General features: G+C 36.5%; 1 protein-coding gene across 1 annotated transcript in view; it reads left to right on the forward strand.

The window, feature by feature from the left end:
- Positions 1–342: 342 nt before the first annotated feature.
- Positions 343–23,196, forward strand: part of LOC104460809 (nuclear receptor corepressor 1-like) — a gene marked incomplete at its 3' end in the record, with an annotated part of 28,697 nt that continues 5,843 nt past the window's right edge. The window contains exons 1-14 of the mRNA XM_010072744.1: positions 343–526; positions 2,493–2,632; positions 4,808–5,003; positions 5,955–6,137; positions 8,034–8,147; positions 10,434–10,490; positions 10,955–11,007; positions 11,717–11,783; positions 12,798–12,970; positions 14,971–15,061; positions 15,602–15,780; positions 16,250–16,304; positions 17,099–17,200; positions 22,762–22,889. Of these exons, the coding sequence (XP_010071046.1) occupies positions 419–526; positions 2,493–2,632; positions 4,808–5,003; positions 5,955–6,137; positions 8,034–8,147; positions 10,434–10,490; positions 10,955–11,007; positions 11,717–11,783; positions 12,798–12,970; positions 14,971–15,061; positions 15,602–15,780; positions 16,250–16,304; positions 17,099–17,200; positions 22,762–22,889 (1,646 nt within the window). The remainder of the gene's footprint in view (positions 527–2,492; positions 2,633–4,807; positions 5,004–5,954; positions 6,138–8,033; positions 8,148–10,433; positions 10,491–10,954; positions 11,008–11,716; positions 11,784–12,797; positions 12,971–14,970; positions 15,062–15,601; positions 15,781–16,249; positions 16,305–17,098; positions 17,201–22,761; positions 22,890–23,196) is intronic.

Here is a 23,196-nt window from a genome sequence, read left to right on the forward strand (position 1 = left end):
GAAATTTACTGTAAATGAGGAGTCCATCTATACGCTATTATAACCTCTAACATCTATTTAAAGTGACCTACTTTTCTTTTAAAATCCTCCTAATTCAACTGGTAACTGGTAAAATGATGTATTCCTGCAACATAATCCTCAAATCTTTGTGTAGACAATGCTGACATGTCTCATTTTGAGCCCATTTAAGACCCGTTAACATATTTCAAACTAGAGTAACCTATTAAATAAATACATCAGGAAAAAGCTTTTACTGGTAATGGTTGTTTTGCTTAGGTGACTATGGCTGTAATGTATTGTGAGTACATCTGGTACTTCAGTGCTTATCAGTGATCTTTTTTCCTTTAGGCGGTTTCCTAGAAACATGATTGCTTGCTGGTCTTGATCTCACAGCTTTGTGAAGACTTCTTCTCTGATAATGTCAAGTTCAGGCTACCCTCCTAACCAAGGAGCATTCAGCACAGAACAGAGTCGTTACCCTACTCACTCTGTCCAGTACACCTTCCCTAGCACCCGGCACCAGCAGGTAAGGAGACACATGGGTTACAAATTTAGCAAGAGCGTCTGAGGGTTTGCTATGCTAAATAGGATTTTTTTTTTTAACCAATGATTTTTAACTAATATGCCCAGTTAAAACTGACTGAGGAAATCTGTACAACAATGTTGTTTATGCCTTTGGAGTTTGGTTCTTGCATTAAGGCTGTTGAATCCATTTATTCAAGTATATTGTGTCTTTGAATGAGGGTCTGACTATGGTTTAACTTCTGGGAAGTACAGTCTGTAACCATGTACTGCTCCTTAGTTTTCCTTCTGAAGTATGAACTTGAAAGGATATAATTACCTGTTGAATTATGTCTTCCTGCAGTGCTGTAGCTGAAATTATTAAAATCCCTGACTACCATTGACTGCAATGTTGGCTTTTTAAAGTTTTTGCCTGGTTTTTTTTTCTTTTTTTTTTTTTTTTTTTTTACCCCTTGTTTCTTTTTACATAGGCTAGTATTAAAAAAATGCTCTTGAGAACTGGGAAGTTATCCTAAATAAAACCTTACAGCTTGGCAGTATTTCCCATTATTTAACATTTGTAAATCTACTCAAACTGGCAAAACACTTCTTTAGAAATTGGCCTCTCTTAAAGACTGTACATTGAGAATCTTGCCTCCTCAGTAGGTTGAGTCTTTTTTATTCTTCCTCTACATTTTCTTAATGTTGAAAAATCAAATACAAATAAATGCTTGAAGTGGCAAAGGAAGTGTTTTCCCTGCTGAGGAGAACTGCTGCCAGTGTTGCTTAGGTAAATAGTTGTGAGGTGGTTTGTTTTGTTTTGCCCTCCTTTTTTTTGCTGGAAGCACTGCATTTTGCTTCTTCAAAGCAAAGTGTATCTGCTTTTTTATCTGGTTTTTTTTGACAGAAAACTGAGTTTTATAATTCTGTTTCTTTATCACGGGAAATTAATATGAACTTCCTGGTTATATCATTGGTTTCTTGTAGTTTGAATAAATTCATTAAGGATTGTGTTCATAAACTTTTGGCTTTAATTTATTAATGTTTAGTCATCATACTAAATTTGGCCAGCTGAGTGTGGCTGAGTCTGTATGCGTTGATAGCAGTAATTTTCCAAGAATATGCAAATAGCCTGTCTACAGTTAGTATGCAATTAATATGAATGCAGTGTTCTGGGTGTAACAAATCCTTTGAGAGGCTGGTCTCTTAGGGCATTTGTGGGTACTAAATTTTTATGGGGAAGTAATCTCCTATTAGGCCCAGAAGCGGAAGAAGCGAACCCATAATCATCTCGCCTTCTACATAAGGAGTATTGGGCTAGATTCTCTGTAAGATAAATATAGTTCTTGACAAAATCTGTGTGCAATCTGTGGACAATGTGAATCCAAAATGTAAAAACTTGTGTTACACTCTGAATTTTTTTGGAAGCAGCTGTACTAGTACTTCGAGCTAGCTGTGTTCTGTTAGCCAGAATTAGGGGAATGGATTTCTAAGAATCTCCTACTTGGTCATTTCTGCTGAGCATTTATTCTGCCACGCTGTGCTCTCTATGGCATGGTAGGCTGTGGAGGACTAGCTGTTGGCTTTACAACAGCTCGGGCTTCCCTTGTTTAGATGAAATTCTCCTCCTGCTACACTTTAGTTGTTTTGTTCTACTTACATGTTTGCAAAAGGAAATTCAAGAATTGGAGCTTTTTGGCTTGCTCCTTATTTATTTTTAGATAATTCGTAAAGACTGAATCTTGTGGGTAATGAGCTATTGCATGTCTTGTATTTATTTATTTATAAGCAATTAGTGTTTTTAAAGTTCATTTAAAACTTAGAACTGACATTTACAAACTTTGGTTTTTTGAGCTGGAGTAAGGCTTTTGTGATCTGGTCTTGGTCTGTATTTAATAGCTTTGCAAATGATCATTCCATGACGCCGAAAACTTTTCATCCTGTCTTCCACACCTTTGTTCTTGTTAACATCAGAAGTGTGTTTCATTTAGGAATTTGCAGTTCCCGATTATCGTTCGTCTCACCTGGAAGTCAGTCAGGCAACCCAGCTCTTACAGCAGCAGCAGCAACAGCAGCAGCAGCTTCGGCGCAGGCCCTCCTTGCTTTCTGAGTTTCACCCAGGCTCTGACAGGTGAGGATGTTGGGTTTGAAGTACGAAAATAAATCTTCTGTGAGTCTGTGCTTTCTGTAAAGTTAGTTTTAACTTTTGAATAGAAAGGTTTTTGAAGTTTCACAGTTTTTGCCTAGGTACTTCGTTACTCTATGCTCCGTTGTTGTAATGGTGCCGCTCTCCTGTGTTGAGTGTTGTAGCTCTTGTGTAATTCCTCGGTCCCTTTGGCTTAACTAATATATTTGTTTCACGGACAGGAAGTGACAGTCTGCTTTGCTTTCCCACACCTCTCCTTACAAACACTGCCAGTAAGCTTCTAAGAATCCAAGTGCATATTGCAAACTCTTTAATGCTGTTTAGGGTAAAAGTGTGTAAAGTTCGTAACTTTGGATAATTTAATCTTAACAAGTAGAAAGCAACAAGTGCAAGAATTGGTACGGAGTGAATATTACCTGTCCTTTTTCCTAGGTTAGGATTGCTTAGTCAACAGATGGTATCTGTGTGGCTGGGCAAGTAAGAAACAACAGAGCTAACTGGGTATTTGAGTTGTAAGAATTGTAAAACACTGAAGTTTTGCACAAAATGGACTTCTGGGCACAGAGGACTAAATCAAAGCATATGCTACTTCTGGCAAGACACTTGACAGCTTCATATCATTTGTTCTAAGTACCCTGTTTGTCAGTCTCATATACCATTGCTGTCTCTGTCTGCATAGATGCAACTGATCTGGGGTCCGGTAGGTTAACTGAGGACGAGTATAGTGGACAACTACAGTGAATCATATGTTGTAATTTAGTTTCAGGTTGGTAGTATCTTATTTCTCAGTAAACCAGGATGCTTCATAGTGGATATTGATGGATGTTTAAATGTACATTAATACTATTGTAAGGCTGATTGATCCAAAAAAGTTTTCAGACTGTATTGAGCGTTCATTTGAATATACACCTGAAGAATTTTGGATGTACTTTGAAAACCAAATTTAGAAATTAAAACCCCACTACAGATCAGAATAAAATTAATTGGATTATAGTAAATTAGCAAGATTATGTTTCTGTTTAGGGGAGAGGTTACTATATGACGTATGCACAGCAATTCTGTAGCGTATTAGTATGCTGATGTACAGTTGTAAGCAAGTGTTCTTGCTTCTAACAACCTTTTTTTTTTTTTTGGACTCTTAGTAAGTATATCTGCTAGGAATAACTTTATATGCCTGGATTACTGCTAGCCGTTTATTTTGGCTATAACTGAGGTATCTGATTCTGAACAAATACCAGTGATGAATGTTATGTAAATACTGGTCTAGCTTCAAATCTCATTAGAATATTCTCAGAAATAACTTGATATTAGTGAAATCTGGGGCTTGCATATTCCCTTCATCTTGTGTCACCGAAATGTCAGTAAGGCTCTGTTTTAGTGCTGAGAATCACAGTAGCTTTTAGAGTTCTCAAAACTTCAGTTTACAGCGGAAGTAAATTCCCCCACCCTGCATTGTAAATTTGTAAAAGCTTGTTCAGTAGTTCTGGCAAAATACAAGAAACTACTGTCATCTCTTCAGTGGCATTTCATAGGAAGATGTTGAAGCATGTAAGGTTCTTTTGTGGCCATCCTGTGCATTGCACTGTAAGGAAGCTAATGATACTCTTCTTTTGCGTTTTTCTGAGGAGGAGGAGTTTTTAAACGACTCATGAATTGAATCAATGACTGTTTCTGTCATGGTAGTGGCAGTTTAGCAGAGATCAAATTCCAGATAGACTCGTGGCTCGTTTCAGGCATTCTGTGTGTATTTAGAAATTATTTGACTGAAAAAAATGAAATAATGGGCCTGTTGAGGCCATCTGTGCTCAGTGTAGTGTAGTACTATATTTATTTCATGGATTTTTCTTGTTTGTAATTTGAATCAGAGGTTTGGTTTGAACAATATCATTGTAGCAGTGCTTAGCTTCTTTAAGGGTTTGTTAATGATAGGCATGCATTTAAACAGTGTCTTTTAAGATTCAAGGTGACTTGGTCTTTTTCAATGGATTTTAAATGTTGTATTTTTGAAGATAATATTTAAAAACATTTGCCTGCCTTGCTGTTTAGAAGGAGCTTCACTAAATTGCATCTCCTGTATATTTGAAAAGGGTTGAGGAACACCACCTAGTTTTCTTGTGTGGAAAATGTATATTTTAATAGTTTATCTCTTCTATATGTTAGGCCTCAGGAAAGGAGAACTGGATATGAACAGCAATTTCATCCAGGTCCGTCTCAGACAGATCATGATTCACTGGAATCTAAGCGACCACGTCTTGAACAAGTCTCTGATTCCCATTTTCAGCGTGTCAGTGCAGCTACTGTCTTGCCTTTAGTGCATCCTCTGCAGGAAGGATTGAGATCTGCGGATATTAAGAAGGTAAAGCCATTTTCTGTTATGATACTGAAGGTGTTACTTCCATATTGAAATCACCTAATCATTTTTTTTTGTTAGGTTTTTTTTTTATTTGTTTAGGTTCATTCTTTAATTCCATGAATTTAATTTTACACACTATCACAAATGGTGGTTGTGATTCAGTGTTGCTCTTTTATAAAAAGAACAAGAAGATAAATCTACCTCGAACACAGTAAAGAGACTGGAGTTCTGAGTTGCCCCTACACTCTCAAGTCATTAAAACCTCAGTTGCAAAATTATTATACTATAGTGCATGAAATATTTCTGCTTTTCAGTTGAAAGCTGCTGGCACATGTATGCAGGTCCATTTTTTTCTGTAATTAATATTTGTACTGGATGGTCAAAGTATTCCCCTCAGCCTTCGGAGAGAGGATTTGAAATGAATCTGCTTATGTACATAACACTAATTATACTTGTCACTGTCTCTTTTTGGGTAAGTCTAGGGCAATCTAGGTTAGTGTGGATATTTTCTATTGTAGATACTGAATATTGATTAGAGCAATTTGTATAGAGCAGACAAATGTCTCTTAAATGAGTATTTAATACCTTCTCTCATGAATGCACACAAGCACCCAGACAAACACACCAAAAAGGTGGTGTATAATGGGTGGGACTTCTGAAGGTGAGCGCTCAAGTTTCTAAACTTGGATCATTTAAAGAAAAATGTCACCATATGGATTCAAAAGCTAAGAGGCACCGTATTTTTTTAAAGTTGATTACTTGTCTAAAATATTAAGAGCATTAATAAACTCAAATACTAAACTTTCACTTAGGTAGCTCCTCAACAGAGAGATAAATAACTAGAAATTAATTTTAATTCACGCATGCTAGTTTGGTTACTGAATACTCATTCACATGTTATCCATATGACTGATTTATCTCCATCTCCCCCCACCTCCCCTGTCCCCGTGAAAGGACCCGGCTTTTGGAGGAAAGCATGAGGGACCATCTTCTCCAATTTCTGGTCAGCCTTGTGGGGAGGACCAAAATGCTTCACCTTCAAAGCTGTCAAAGGAGGAATTGATACAGAGCATGGACCGTGTAGATCGCGAAATTGCAAAAGTTGAACAGCAAATTCTTAAACTGAAGAAAAAGCAAGTAAGCATAGCAGATACTACTGTTGTTATCTGCCAGTGAAAAAGGTGTGGAAATACATCATGTGGTGATGGTGGTGGTGAATTCTTTGGGTACGTGAACCAGATGAACAAGCTGAAAAAAGTTTATACGATTTTGCTAGAATGTTTAAGTAGAGCGGATATAATGTAGTTTTAAATATTTTTGAAAACATGAGAAAGTCATATAGGAATGCCAACATTAGATGGCTTTGTATTGTAAATTTTTGTTAGATGACTAGTGAAACAAGGGCACTGTTACTGTGATTTCAGCTTTAAAGATGACTGGTGGGTGAGGGGAGGCTGTCATCTTATTTTCGCAGTCTGTGCAATGGGATCCTTTGCATGCGTCTCCAAAACCAGAGCTTGTACAAAAGTCCCTGGATCATCTGCTTTCACAAGGGCCAGAGATCCTAACATCTGGAGCTAAGGTCAGCCGTGGGGAAAGTGTAGTAGGAGGGGTGTGAGTAAACAGAGACAGCAGACAAATAAAGGAGGAAATCTCACTTGTTTTTGGTATGGTCCTGGCTATGCTCTGCATCCAAGAACTGCATTTCAGCCAGCGGAAGCAAAGGAAATGTTTGCTGGCAGTTGTTGACTTCCCAGTAGCTGTTGTGGCCAACTAAACCCACCCTTCCATCTAGGCATCTGTTCTTCATTGGCAAAAACAAAGTCCTTGTCTCCTTTTCCTTTTATGACTTTCAAAGATCCAGATAGAAGTAGTGCCAGCTTTAAGTTGTTTTCTGGGGTTTTTTTTTTTAGTGAGAACTCTGTAGGAAATGAGAGTTATGCTATAGGGTTTGTTAACTTGTAGCTGTAGGATAACAAATAGCTCTCTGGAGCAGTATGTTTTTATGGTTTGGAAATATTTAATTATGTCTGAATTTTACCAACCTCTAAAGTGACCTTCAGCAGAAAAACAAAAAAGCATGTCACTAAGTACCTGGCTGTGTGTTAATGATGGTTATCTTTTTGTTTGTTTGTTAACTTTTCCACAAAATCAGCAAGTACTATGCATATCATGGGTAAAGGTTCATTTGCGCATGTTTGCACTATGATTTTACTTAAAAAACTACGAAGCTCCTGTTGCCTGCAATAAATGAGCCCGTTTATTGTGGCATTGTGAAAAAATTTTAGACTCTGTAATTATAGCACATTCCAGCCAGTGCTGTAAGACAAGATGTATCGCTAGTGTCAGAATTTCTTTGTTGTGTGTTTGTGGCAGACAAGGATGAAGGATATTTGCAATTAAAAAATGAAGATGTCACTGAATCAGATTTATGTGATGTGAAAGTAAATCATAGCAGTGTAGCAGCTGGGAAAATAGTACAGGTTTTATTTGCTTGTTTGGTATTGTAACAGTCTTGGAACTTCAATATGTGTGGAGTGGTTTATTTCTGCTGTGAGGTATGTTTAGAATGATGTTCTTTGTGGATTGTTAGAAGGACTTTTGTACCTTTTTTAAAAATAGGACAATAGTAATGACACTTGAATATCTACAATGTAGAAAGACATCTCTGTGGATTACTTCATCTGGGAGAAGGCAGACTTGGTGTAACTGTTCTCCAAAGTTAATATTTTAGTGTACAGTTAAATAGTGATAAATTACAACGCGACAGTGGCTTTAAATGTCAAACTGAAAGAAGTCTGATTCAATGCAGATGAGTTGTAAACTGTTAATTTGGTTTACCAATCGTACAAAAAGTAGTCTTGTTGTTGTTACAGTTGGCATTAAAACCATTTCATTCATTCCTTGTCAGTTAAGAAGAGAAATAACAGGCAGTGCTAAGTGTTGATCAGATGCATATTTTATCTCTGGTGACTAATTACTGGTAAGGGTAACATGGTGCGGATGGCTGATTTTCTTTCTTTCGTCTCTTAGCAACAACTTGAAGAAGAAGCTGCTAAGCCTCCAGAGCCAGAGAGGCCTGTCTCCCCTCCTCCCGTGGAACAGAAACACCGCAGTATTGTCCAAATTATTTACGATGAAAATCGGGTAAGCGTGCTTTTCAGTTGACTGAGTGTAGCTGTAAGTCTGACCCAATGTGCTAAAATTCATTATGTCATAATTCATTTCCATGGGGCAATTTTTGCTTCTCCTGTTTTACTGATTTGCCCTCCCCTCTTTTAATATTCATTTGCTGCTTTAAATAAAACACACTTGAATGACATTTTCATTCTTGATCACAGGATCCTCCTTCTGTCTTACAAACAGTCCAGTGAAATACATCTATGGGTCTCATCCCTAGACTTCTGTGTTGAGTTATATCTCTGTATATCTATATCTGTCTACACACACGTGCACAGATAGATATGTTTGCACTTGTGTGTGTATATGTAGATAGATATAAAAAAATGCTTCAGAAATTTATCTTTAATTCACTTTTTCTCACATAAATACTGACAAGCTTGGCTGAAGACCCAACATTTAAATTAGCTGAAGGGGAAAAACTGCATATGTTGTAAGATTCTATGCCTTCTTTTTAAACTTTGACTTCTGGCACTTAAGATTTGGATAAATGAACAGATATGAAGAAGCAGTATATAGGTGAACTGTTGAGCTTGTGTTGCATAAGTGGTGATAAAAGTACAGGAGCTCAGTAATATCGCCAACAGTAGCAAAGTGCTTCCTGCTTTTTTTTCCCTTGGTAGTTTGAGATTAGGGAGTTGTATATCTACTGGTTTTGAAATTATTGTAATCTTTTGTGAGAGAGGTATATGTTTGTTTGATTTCCCAATTTTATTTTGTAGTTCAGAGGAACAGCTAACTTCTATTACAATAGACTATTTTTGGAAGTTTGACATGGTTAAAAACTGCAACACGATACTAGATCTCATACAGTAGAACTTTGTTCCAACTATTCCATGCAGGCTGTTCTTTCCCTCCCCAAGCTGTCTGTGAAATTTGGTGTATTTACTTAGTACAGGACATTAGGACAACTATTATGTTATAAAAACTGGTGTAAGCAAGAGCAACATGTTTATTTTTGGTTACAAACCAGTTTTACTGTTTTAAATCTCTTTCACACAATAGTGTAATTAAAAAGTATTAAAATCATACAGTCGCCATACAACACTTCCTCAAGCTCGGTTGTATGTTAAATAGTAGGGAAAACTGTGTGAATTTGAAGACATCTTAGTGCTTGGTTTGAGTCCTCATATCAGGAATTACACACACTTTAGAATGGCAGTAGCGATGGGGCTTAATGCAAATAGCGCGTGTCAATGCTCACTGTCATTTAAAGGGTTATTAAGGATGTATGAAGCCATTTGTGTACATAGCACTTGTTTGGTATCTCTTCTTCTGCAGTTGTACAAGGGGGACGGTCCCCTTGGAAGCTTTCACCTTCAAACCATGCAGTTTAGGATGATTGCTTTTAATATTCAACTGTTGGCTAAAATTTGGTTAAAGTAATAGGGATAGAATTCAGTTTAAAATGTTTTGAGACCAGAAAAAACATTCTACCAGCGTAATACTAGAATATTTCCTTGATATATAATTATTTTGTACAGCTGTGAGTTCCAAAGAATTTCTCAAGATTTACATTACATGGAAAGAGGTTAGAACTTAGCAGAACACTTTCTAAGAATAAGTGCTTTATGGATTAGTTTCTCCTCTATTTTTCTTTGCAGATGTCTTAGGGCTAGCACATACAACTACTCAGGGAAAGAAGCAGATCTGAACTAGTATGTTGGGTCATTTCAGGTAGCCTTGTCTACAGATGAAGGGCTTTGGAAGATTGTGTAAACGAATTTGTGAAAGCCAACTGTCTTATCCAGTGCTACCTCCTTTAGGGTCAGAATTATTTTGGGGTCTTTTTCCTAGTGTGAAGGAAGGAGGACCTTTGACATACTTCTGTATGTGTGTATGTACACGTTGATTCACACTCCCAGCCTTTGCAATTGGAGAGTTTTTGTCTCTTAGTTCCATTTATTTCAAAGGTAGCTAGCTGTTCTTCATTTTACTGGACATCTTTCCTCCTCTTAATAATTATTTGCTGTATTATTTATTAAATGCATGTTCTTTTTGATCTGCAGAGGTTAGTTTCTGCTTTTATGGTCTTACCAGCTTACAGACATGGAGATCAGAATAGTAACTGCACAATTCATGTGCAGGTTTCTTGATTTGCTGAGGTGACATTGCAGAAGTAGGTTAAGAAGGATATAGTGTGGTCAGACGGGGGTTTAACAGCTAGCGTAAGTGAAAGAGTTCAGATACACTTTTGACACTAACTTCAAATGATTTATTTAGAGTATACAAAAAAAAAAATCTTATTTGCAGAAAAAAGCAGAAGAAGCTCACAAGATTTTTGAAGGTCTTGGTCCAAAAGTTGAACTGGTAAGTTGTGGGTTTGGGTTTTTTTTTGGTTTTTTTTTCTTTTTTTTTTTTTTCTCTATTTTCTGTGTTGCAGTGTTGCTTTGTCTGTAATTCTGTTGTGGTAAACAGATGTAGTTCTGTGTTTATGTATAAAAGAAGTGTGTGTTTAAATGCACTGGTGAATTGGGGCTTGAGTGAACTGATTGGCTGCATAAGTATAATTGTTAAAACAGATTTGAATCTATCTGAGGGAACAGTTTGAAATATGAAAAAAATACTGTTGTATACATAGTTGTAAGGATCTAATTTGAAGTGAAGAAGTCAATGCTTTGTGTCAAATACCTTCTAGTCCCTTCAGATTGCTGCATCTCGGATTGAGTGCACTGTTGGTGGAATACTAAGATATTGTTAAATACATTGCATATGCTTTTAGAATTACATGCATTGAAAAGTACTAAGTTTGCCTTTCTAATCCGAAATTGTAGCCACTTTACAACCAACCATCAGACACAAAGGTCTACCATGAAAACATCAAAACGTAAGTGCTTTAATATCTTGTCATTGTGCCTACTTAAGAGATCTAGACTTAAACATTTGCTCAAATTTCCATTGCTGTGATTTCCAAATAGGACATGTGTACGTTAACCATCATTAAAAGCTTCCAGTCCATATAACTTTCTGATTTCTATGTTGTAGAACAGTGCTGCAAGACATGAGTTGTATGTAATGAAGGCAGAAGGAAACAGTAACTTTTCATCTTAACTTAAAGACAAAATCATAAAACTTCAGTTTTACACAGCTATGTCAAACCAATATTGGTTTCACTGTAGCAGTGTTACAGAATACCAAAATAGTGATCACTCCATTACAACAAAAATCAGCTTCTTTTGAAAAGGTGGAATTACAAAGATACTTTTTTTTTTCCCCCAAAACATAATATCTTAAGACGAATTTACTTGTTTTAGTGTATTATCTCTCTTGTGGCAAAGTAGAGCACCTACCTTGAAATTGGAAGCTTTAGTGTCTCAATTGCTGATTCAAGCCATCATCAATAATCTTCTCTCTGATAAAAAACCAATATTAGTTAGATGATTTAACCAGGAATAATTTTCTCTTTGTTTTTCTACTCTGGAAAATATTTTTCAAAATAATGCTCTGGCATCTAGAATCCATATGGGCTTTGCTGGATAGTTTTGGAGGGCTTGTTTCTTATGTAGTTCACTTTTTTTTTCAATTTTGTTTTCCAGAAACCAGGTGATGAGGAAAAAGCTAATACTATTCTTTAAAAGAAGAAATCATGCAAGAAAACAACGGGTAATACTACCATGTTTTTGTATAAAGAACACATGGGTGGTTTTCTGTCTGGATCCTTGACTTGTATTCCCAGATGTGTCATGAAAATCCCATTGATCAGAAAAACAAGATCTTAAGCTCAAATTCTCTTGATTTACGGGAAAATAAACAGCAGGTTTATAACTGTGGTTTGTTGATTATTTGACTGAAAACCATCTAAAATACAATAAGCAAAAAGCTTTTTTTCTTTCCTTTTCTTAAAGAGTATGAATAGAAGAGAGGAACTGAAAGTCTTTAACTGTCATGCCTGGCCTCTCTCTGAACTTCTTTTCTTGTATAGTAGCTATAGCATCTGAAAGAAAATGGGGAACATCTCCAATTTTAGAAGCCTGACAGCATTTTTAATCAAACTTGTGAATGTGGGATACCAGTATTAATTGACTTAATGCTTTCTCTTGCATGCTGTTGTAGCAAGTGGCATACAAAGTCAAAAGGCTCTTCCGGATGATGTCTGAAAGATCATTTTTATTATTAAGAATAGCACAAGGTTATACATCAAATTAGAAGATTCCACCATGAAAATGTAATGAAGTATTTTTCTTTGTATAGTCCTAGTTTTTTTTTATGTAGGAGCAGCTTCCTACATATTGCTGAGATTGAGGACATATTGCAATTATTCTGGCCCCTTTCTGTTAATTAAAAATTGAAAATAGAAGAAATAAAAATTGAACCAATTCCATTCGTTAAAAGCCTGGTACCAGAAGATGTGAGATTTCTGGAAGGCAGTAATAACGGTTACCAAATACCATTGTGATGTGTAAAACAAAGAAATAGTGTGTAATATCCAAAATCTACATTTTTATATGCACTTCCTCACCTTCTCTCTGCTGAAGATAGGGTATGTCATCTTCAAAATGGAAAGCCACTAGAACAGGAAAAAATTGTCTCTTCATTCCTGGAGCCTACCCATGTTATGTGTACTCATCACTTAGTGTATTTGTGTTGAGTTCAAGGTTTACTTTTGGAATTTAACAGGAACAGAAAATCTGTCAACGTTATGATCAGTTGATGGAGGCATGGGAGAAGAAGGTTGACAGGATAGAAAATAATCCACGCAGGAAAGCTAAGGAGAGCAAAACAAGAGAGTACTATGAAAAACAATTTCCAGAAATCCGGAAGCAAAGAGAACAGCAAGAACGATTCCAAAGGTATTACCATGGATTTGAAATATTCCTATAAAATATCTCTTAGGACTTAAGTTTTGAAATTATTTTTGGTTAAATTGGCTCAGCTTAGTGGTTAAGTGTTATGAACATAACTTCATTCCTTAAAAAAGAATATTAGTGTATCATACAGTATAAAGTAAAATGTTCTTTCATTTGTTCACTATGTTTCATGGCATAGAGCTCAAATTTCACTTCACATCCTGAGGATCTTCATGGCTGTCCTTCCTGTATGTCCACTGTCTTACACCTCGCCCTTTCCTGTCCCTCCTGATCAGTTTTGTCAGCGGTGCTAGCCTCACCGCTTTGGTGTCCTCTTGGGCTGCTTTAGTGATGTCCAAATTATTCCTTTCCTGTCTTCCTTTCTAGATCTGCCATCAAAACCTGTATTTTCCAAAAGTAATACAGAAAAAGGGCTAATTAGCAAAGGCTAGTTAGGCTGTGGTGCTCAGTGAGACCATACGAGTTAAGCTGCTCAGATGCACGAGAGGTTTGTGGAGTCGGTCTTACGATAACTGCAGTGTCAGCTTCACACGAGCCTGTTCATTTTGGGCCTACGCCCTAATTTATACCTAGTATGTTTCTGTCACTGGGTGTCTGTGTTACTCCTTTGCTTCACGATCCCTATATTTGTTAGCCTACCCACTCAAAAATCATTTGACTTCTTTAATTAACAATTTGAGTGATCTTTTGTTGTACTTGCCATGTAATTTTATTCCAGACGTTTTTGCTTTTTGAAGTATGCAAGCTACGACAATTAAGTGTCTATGATTTCATTTTAATCCATCAGACATTTGTTAAATGGAAACTGTACAGAGAGTCTTAAAAGGAATGAAGTGCAATCCATTTGAGAGTTCACTTTATCTACAGTGCTGTAGGTAGTGCTTTAAATTAGAATTAGGTCAAGTTTGATTCAGTTGTGTTCAAATCTGTTTATCTAATATTTGACATCATTTTAATACACCTTTGAGAGTCCAAGCCCCGTGAAGATTTCATCTCAACTCTTCTAACTCTTTGTCTAGATCACCTTACATCATAAAACATAGGAAAAGTAGATAGTTTGCAATGTATCATGAAGGCTGTGTGATCTGGCTTTGTGGAATCAAGACAAGAGGAAAAGAAAGCAAATTGTTAGAATGGAAACAACTCCGATCTATAAGAGGCTTTTACTTTAAGAATATATCATGTCTTTGTCATTGCAACCTATGTGGGAAGGAGCCGTCTCTTTACATTGTGTTTATGTTCTCTAGTGTAATGGCATCTTTGTAGCTGTGTTTGTAATATTATTGCTCTGTAAATACTAAGGTTTTTGGCAGATTTTATGCAAATTGATTAGTTCAGTAAAATCTGTGAGCAAATGAAGGTGTTCTGTCTCTCTATCAGTCATTTTGATCTCTGAAATGCTTTTTGACCCACGTGCTGTAATATATTATTACTGTTGTTAAGTGTAAAAATCACTAGCTGAAAAATTCTTCCAAATTACAGCTCTCCCCATCAATTCAAACGTTAAAAATTTTCCTTTCTTGTAGTGAGAGTGTCAGTGCTGAATTAGTAACTTGACCAAATTGATGAAAGGCAAAGTTAGTGTGGTTTTTTAGTTTTAAAAAATAAATCGAAAAAGCTGTCTTTCACAGTGTGTGTGCCACTGATGAACACTTCTGGTACTCAGCAGAAGCCTGTTAATGTATCTAAAACACCTACTTGCAATGGAATCGGTGCTAGCACTCCTTTCTTGGTGTTGCCTCAAGCATGCTCTTCTTGCTGAACCTTGCAAAGTCACCTGTAAAACTGAGCAGTTGTTTGAAATTGCAGTACATGAACAGAGTTTGTACTCTGACACTACTTAAGAACAGTCCTAACTAACTAATTTGGGAGACAGGTAACAATATTTTAAAGGATTTTGAAGGTTGTCATTGCTGTGTACAAAATCTGAAAATATAACTTTCCACTTTATCCTTACTACTTCTGTTTTCTCCTAATTCTAGAGTTGGTCAAAGAGGGGCTGGACTTTCAGCAACTATTGCTAGAAGTGAACATGAGATTTCAGAAATCATTGACGGACTTTCTGAGCAGGAGGTGAGATTACCGTCGGTACTTGCTATAGAAGCACAGCAAGTGGCTCAATATTCTTTTACTGGCAGCAAAGGGTCTCTTTCAGAGGATTTTTGATAAGGGAAACCTTTTTGGGCTGGTTTGGGAGAGTCTGAACTTTGGTTTGAAATGGGTCTTACAAATACTTTTCTTTTAAGGGTTGTGCTTCCCAGTTGTATCTGTCCCAGATTTTTCTCATGTGTCTGTGTTCACTGCAGGCTTGCTACAATCTAGTTTTTTACAGCTCTAACAAACACATGGAAACTCTTGCATTCTAAAACCCTGCACCATTTTAGTTTTTCGTTGTTTGCGACACTATTTCCTTTTCGTTTAGCTGACTGTGTAAATGTTCATTGGGATAGCGACAGCTTCTAGAAGAGTTAAGAAATGGACAAAAAGAAGTTTTAAACTAACGCTTAATGTATACTGTGGTGAAGCTTTACAGAGTTGTGTAATTTAAGAACTGTAAACACTAGTAGCAACTTCTTGTATTCTTTACTTTTTTCTTTTATTCTTTGCCTGTAGAATAATGAAAAACAAATGCGTCAGCTCTCTGTCATTCCTCCCATGATGTTTGATGCAGAACAAAGACGAGTGAAGTTTATTAATATGAATGGTCTGATGGAGGATCCCATGAAAGTTTATAAAGACAGACAGTTCATGAATGTCTGGACCGACCATGAGAAAGAGATTTTTAAAGAAAAGTAATGGGCTTTCTTATAATTTATTTTTATTACATTGCAAATGTCAGTAAAATACCTAACCTCCCAGTTAACATCAGTTAAATTGGGAATGCTGAAGCTTTTGTCTTATATTCGATAATGTTCTTAGTTGGTTGAATGAAACATTGCAAAAGTTTTAGGCTTCTCCACTTATTTTTCAACTGAGTAGGCTCGCATGCATGTAGTCCTTAGATAAGAAATTTTCTTAGAAATACTTTAGTTCTCTGCTAAGATTAAAATGAGAAGAGTAGGTATATGATCTCTATCAGCTAATAAGCTAATTTTAAATGCTTAGTTCTAAATTTGCACAATTTGAAAGCTGGGGTTTTTAGACTCACTTCAGTTGTGTAAATCGAAGGCTTGCTGATGGAACAGATTATATGGAAGACTGCTTTGCTTATTTGATAATGAATTATGTTGTTAAACTTAAATAATTTCTGATTTATAAAAGGTTTGTCCAACATCCCAAGAACTTTGGTCTAATTGCTTCCTACCTGGAACGAAAGGTAAGACCTTTTTTAATGTAAGTAGAGCCTAGGGTGGGATCCCTAAGTTTGCAAATGTAAGTCATTTATCCCAGCATCATTTTCTCTTCCTGGAAAAAAGTCCAAAAGAGGTTACTGCTTTGACATTATTTTATAATATTTGATCAGTAACACAATCAGTGCATGCAGACATTTAACCAAAGTTAGTGAAGTGACAATATTGCCAACAATAAAAGAAAATGGCACTTCATTTAGTGTTAATCTTATTTTCTTTTTGAAGCAGGTAAGCTGCTGTAACTGTCAGTGTTTAGATAAGGACATAATTGGCTCTGCTGAGCCACTGTGCTAACTCTGAGATCTTGCCCCCACCATTCAAGTCAGTGGGATCCTACTGCTGGGTGAATTGGCCTTTAGAACTCATTTTAGTCTTTAGAACTGATTTTGCAGAACTGATGTAAGAAGTAATGGAGAATCAGGTTTTGTTAAAACAGAATCTTGAATACATATGGCTATTATAATAAATAGAAGCTTTCAAACTTGCAAATTGTCTAGTATAGATTAAATCATGCAGACTGGAGTAGCTGAGGGATATTATAAATACATGAGACTGGCATTTAACACTGTAATTTTATGCATAGTTATATTGTTTTATTTGTGTGTGAATTCACTTCCCTGCTGAGCAAACAAATCTAATAGAGTTTTATTTTAGTCTAGGGGCTGACTAGTTTAAGTGTTGAGAGAAATTAAATACTAAAACCCATTTTTTTTATAGCAGTAAAACCCAATTTTTTTTTTTTTTTGCTTTTTCACTTCAGAATGTTCCCGACTGTGTATTATATTATTATTTGACCAAGAAAAATGAAAATTATAAAGCCCTTGTGCGAAGGAATTATGGTAAACGCAGAGGAAGAAACCAGGTATCTGAAATTTTTTCATCACTTGAATACTGTTGTTTCATTGTTTCATATTTACATCTGTCTTACTCTCCAATATAGCAAATATATTATATGCTTGAAGTAGGGGAAGAAAAAGGAAAAATAATTATTTTTCCTTTACTACATTTTTACCCTCTTTAACCTTAAGGACTCCTGACCTCAAGAGTGTTCTTGGTTGGTTTGATTTTAATGCTGTGAAATATTTTTTTCTTTTGCACATTTGTGACTTTTTTTTTTAATATAAGAATTGATTTTATTTGAGGACCCTGCCATATGTGCTGAAGTCAAATCCATCATTAAATCCCATGTAGGAGCCAACAGAAATTAGGTTTAGCATGTGACCTGCAGTGGAAAATATATAATTTCATAATGCAGTGTTTGTCAAAAAGCAGAAATTAATAGTGATCTTTATTTAGTGGTCAGGCTCGAAGTCAAACTGGAACTTAATAACAAGAAGAAAGAGACCAATTTAATGCATGCAAATGAAAAATTCTGCTGATTCAGGAAGTATTCTTGTGGAAGTTTTGGAAGTCTTTGGAGGGGAAAGAACAGTTCATTATTTACAAAAAGCATATAAACACATCTGCTAGGCTACCAGGGTTAATGTGGATATTGGAAAACAAAAAAAGAAAAATTAAACTTTGCACATTTTTTTTTTTTAAAGAAATCAGGAGTGCTGTATATTAACTGAATGTGTTCCCTGCTCTTCCCATTCTGATTTCGCCTTGCATCTATCGGGTATTTAGGAAGTACTGAAAATAGAATGAAAGGTATATCATTGATGAGGTTAGGAAAGAAGGACATATTTGAAATAAAGTACAGAAACAGAGTAGTAGATGAAACAATGAAGCCTGCAGGTATTTTGAGTTTGTATCCTTGAAAGGAATTTAACAGCTGGAAGCTGGTATAGATACAACGTGCTGAAGAAATCCCCAGGGCTTTGTTGGAACTGAAGCTTGGTGGGGGCAGGAGGGAAGAGTCCTCTCGAATTCAGGGTTTTAGAAACGCACGGACCTTAAAATCTGAAGAGTTGTGGGTTATTGGATTTAGTCATAGCTCAGCAGCAATCCAAAAGAGAAAATTGGTGAGACTTTGAGATATTGTGACTGCACAAATCTGTACTCAACTCCAAAACAGCAAATTAATTAAATATTACACATCAGGGTATGTGAATTCAAATAATGTAAGTTTTCTGAAAGTCCCAGCAAGTGTGATTTTTTTCTATATATATGTTAAAAAATATATATATGAAAGAAAATTGCTGCAAACAGCGGTTGTACTTAAACCATTTAAATTATGGTCTAGTGTTGTAAGAGAAAAGATCGTGTCACAAAAGTCTTACTTTTCTGTACCCCACAAATTATGGATTCCTTGGGATAAGGTCATTTTCGTTATGCACAGGATTTAGTTAGAGCTTCTGCTTTGACTAATTGTGAACTGCTGTGATGGGAGAAAGACTGGAAATGCCCTGTATTGTGTCAGAACTTCTGTTAGGCTTTCTAAGCCTAATAATGCTTTTTAATAGGGAAAGTGCATTGTTGTGTGACTGGTGATAAAAGATTCCCATTAAAGTATGGATGTATGGCAAATACAGGATGGAAGTAAATGAGATTGTCCAAAATCTCATCAGACAATCACTGTGGACGATAAATACAGATAATGATGCTGTTTTAAGTGGCTCGGTTTTATATTCCAGTATAAAATGAAATTGGCGTGATCGTAGTAAGTGTACACATGCTCAGCAATATCTTTGCTGTGTGCGGCTCTTCTGTGGCTGTTCTAGGAGGTGGGGAGACAGAACTGGCTCAAGCTGTAATGCAATTTACCTGTAAATTTTGAGATGTTCTGAAGATTATAACTGTATATTAAATGTCTTTCAACAGTGTTAAACTTTAGGATATTGGAACTGGTAGAGTTCAAAATTAGGGTGGATTTCTCAATCCATTAATTGTTTGCTTTGCTTGGATAATGAATATAAACTAAAAAGATTTTAATTACAGCCCTGTACACAAGGGCATGGATTTGTGAACTTAGCTCTATGAAAAGAAACCCAGGGTGCTCTGCGTGACTCTTAACTGCTCCTCTGCATACTGATTTATATGTGAATAACGAAATACATGAGTTGGAGCACTGAAGCTGCTGTTCGTTCAATTCAAATTACTTGCTCTTTGAATTTTAGTAGAGTTGTAGGTCTTAATTGCTAGTTGTTGACCCACATCAAGTACTACAGATCACTAAACTCTGGGCAACTAGACAGGCTTAATGTGTGCTCGTTGTTAACGGTGCAGGTAAGTGTCAGACTTGAGAGATCTGCAGAATGTTGAGGTATACTTGCAAACCCAAGGAAATACTCTAAACATTCTAAATGGGAAATTTCACCATTTCTGGAAGTTTAAATTCAGAAGTGTTGTAGTTATCATGTTTATAACACTGTAGTAAGGAATTACATTGTACCAAAAGTCATATTTGTATTCCTTAATTTTATTAATGATTAATTAGCGACATGTATAACAGCTAGTAAAAAAGAACTTGAGAGTGTTGAACTGCCCTGCTTGCCAGAACTTTTATCTTATGGTTGCAGAATGCAGTTCGTCCCCCGTCTCCTTCCCACACCCCAGCTTTGTTTGAAGCTGATATTTTTCATATCTTTGAGTAGCAACCTGAAACTTCCTTGCTGATGGGCAAATACAAGTTGTGTAAGATTTATGACATGCTCCAAGATGTGCTTATGCCAATAACAGGTGCTTCAGCTTAAACTCTTAAGAGTTCATATATTTTTGTAAATTAGAAGGCAAGCAAATGGTATATTGCAGTGGAGAAGATATTAATCATAGTAATGATGTTGAAGTCCTTCAGAGAATGTAGTGAGTATAACTTGACTCAAGTTTCACCGTGGAGACTTTTACTTTAGAGAATCTGAATGCTAGATTAAGAGATACAAGGCTTATTGAATTCCAATAGTTTTGTCCTCAAATACGCCTAGAAAGGCCTTTTTGTAAAATGCTGCCCGCACTGTTCCAGGATGCTTACAGAGGCAACTAAACAAGCGTGTCTTAAATCAAATGTGACGTCAAACGAAGAGCAAGTTTTTCACATAGTATTGGAAGAAAATGCAGCTACATGATGCTTTTGCATTGATTATGGAGAATTCCTTAAATAACTCATTGAAAGGAGATTCTCTTCGTGTAAAGTTTTTCATTGAAATTTTGGTAGCAAAGCGGTAGTTGGTGTTTCTGCAGTCTAGCTGCCTGGTCAGCAGAAACGCTGCTCTGTGGATCCAGCCGTGTGCCTTTGCAGCAGGTGGCAGAGCCCAGTGATCTGACTAGACAGAAATTTGCTGTATGTCTGCGACGGCCAATCAAGCCAAGCTCGGTGGGGATTGCCTCAGCTGACCCCGGTGAGATTAGAACGTTGTATGTGAGATGGGCAACTCTGCCGTAGGCAGCTTAAGTGGCAGAATGACACAATTTCCTGGAATAAACACATTGCTGGGTCAGGCAGCCTCTGCTAAAGAGCTGTGTGATGTCGGTGCTGGTGTGGTTTTTGTCCTTTTGAATCGTACCCTGAGTTAAAGCCCGTCCCTTTGCCTGGCTGGTAAAAGTTTTTATCAACAGATGAATGTGCAGGTACGTCGCTGACCGAGGCTTCGACTGTTTTAAGGTTTGTGTTTAACCTGCACTTGACCTATTGATTATGCATGTTAAATAAATTCACTGTGAAATAGAGAATCCTTTTATTTACAAAGTGTGATGTTAAGATAGCCAGGCAAAAAGAACAGAGGATTTTCAGCAACTGTTTTGTAAATAGATAATATGTAAAATACAGATTTTTATTTTTTTTTCTCCTTCTGAAAATGCTACTTTTAATTCCCTGCTTTTTGAGGCCAATCTATCTAGCAAAATGGAAATAATTTATCTTGGCATGTCTCTGACATCATGCTTGAAGGGAGTTTTTGCACAACCAAGTAATGCCAGCATCTTTAATGGTAATAATTTGCAGGGAGATGATAGTGGTTAGTGTTTGGGTTTTCTGCTCCAGTTCACATTATTAGAATGTCAAAAACAAGTCCTTTTATTTCCAGCCTCAGTTTTGTTAGTGAAACAGTGACACCTGCTGCTACACTTATGGGAAGGTTGGTTCCTCTGTGAAAAAGAAAAACCTATTTTGAGGAATTTTTCAGTGGACTGTAAAATCTGCATTAATGAAGTCCTAGAACAGCAATCTTGGAGATCTCTGTCCTTGTCTTTCCATGAATTGCCAAGGGTACTTTGGGTATTTGTTTGAAAGGTAGCGTTATATAAATATTACATGTATTTTGCTTTTTGAAGTTGACTTGCAGAGTCTAATACTCAGTAAGGAAAAAAAATCTGTTTTGTACCCACCAAATTTGAATGGAGAGCATGTGGCTATTGCAGTTCTTCTGAACGGGTGTTGAACCTCGATTGATTGAGGTGGTTTGTTTAACCCATTCAAGCCCCTTCAGTGTAAACTCCTGTGAGTGGTTCCCTCTGTGTGGCCACAGCCGACTCCTCACCCTTGTCCTCTCTTATGTTCCATAGTTTCTTATGGAAAGGCAGAATTTTATATTTAAGGCAGAATTTTGCACTTGGCAGTAGCCATGTGGATTGCTTTGAAAGATAAGGAGCAACAGTCCCTTAACAAGGAATGCTTAAATAGTGTTTTGTGCTGTTTTCTGTAGGAGGATAATGGGAAATGGTAGTTGCTTTGTCAGTGCTTAATATGCTTGTAAAACTGTAATCTCAATAAAGATTATAGTTTAAAAAAAATTCTAGGCTATACTTTTCCTTCTGTAAATTCACTGGAAACGTAAGTCTAAAATTCCTGACCCCATTTTTTGAACAATTATATTTGTTAATTACTATCAACAGCTTTGAGAAGGTGACTTAGAGTTGGTTGTAATTTTCATGCTACATGATCTTCTGCTTCCAAGTCGTAAGCTATCATGTTTCACTATTTTAAAATGGACAACGTTAAAAATAAAATTTGAGAGGAGCAACACCATTACTATGCAGGATGTTGGTCAGACCTCTCTAAGCGCTTTTAAAACGTAGGTGTTCGGTTTTAGCATAGCATATAGCAGCACATGTGTTGACACATGTACGTGTACGTTATTACCCCTGTGCTTGTGCTGCAAAAGAAGCCTGTGCCTCCATGGAGTTTGTAAGACAAAATACCATATCTGAAGAATGGGGCAGCTGATCTGAAGAAACATAACAGAAAATAAACAGAGAGGTATTGAGGATATACAGGTATATAGAAATTGCACATTTTGTGGCAAGGGGGACTCCTGAAGTCTGGGAGGCAATGCCTAGAATATCACGTTCATTATGATTTCAGGGTGTAAACAGTTTTTGTCAGAGGCATTTTATGGTTATGTTGACAGGTGTGCAGTGACTGTAACTTAAAATGTTATCAAGTGGAAGCTAAGGTAGCATCAGTGTTTGTGCTGCTCTGAGTACAAGTTGCTGCACCTTTGTGTGATCATGTTGCTATAATGTGTAAATCCCGTTTCATTTCAGCAGCAAATTGCTCGTCCTTCTCAAGAAGAAAAGGTAGAAGAAAAGGTAGAAGAGGAAAAATCAGAAAAAGCAGAGAAAAAAGAGGAGGAAAAGAAAGATGAGGAGGAAAAGGACGAGAAAGAGGAATCTAAGTAAGTATATGTACTGCAAATGCATTGATTCACTCTAGATTGTAGTTTTTTGCAAAGATCAGAGCAGGATTTGCATTAGCCTGACAGTGAAATCTGGACTGGAAACTCTTCATATTTAGGTTAGGTGTTTTTTGGACACACCAATTTCTCTGTCTTGCTGAACTAGTCAGACTGGTGGAAGAAGCCATGGGATTATTTTTTTTGCACATGTAATAATTTTCATAGCTTGTTGGTTTGGGGTTTTTTTCATATGTTCTGTCACAACGTTCGGATTTTATTTGAAGTTGATAATATCATGTATCTGTGT

The sequence above is a fragment of the Pterocles gutturalis genome, unplaced genomic scaffold, assembly GCF_000699245.1.
Source record: "Pterocles gutturalis isolate BGI_N339 unplaced genomic scaffold, ASM69924v1 scaffold29287, whole genome shotgun sequence".
NCBI lineage: Eukaryota > Metazoa > Chordata > Aves > Pterocliformes > Pteroclidae > Pterocles > Pterocles gutturalis.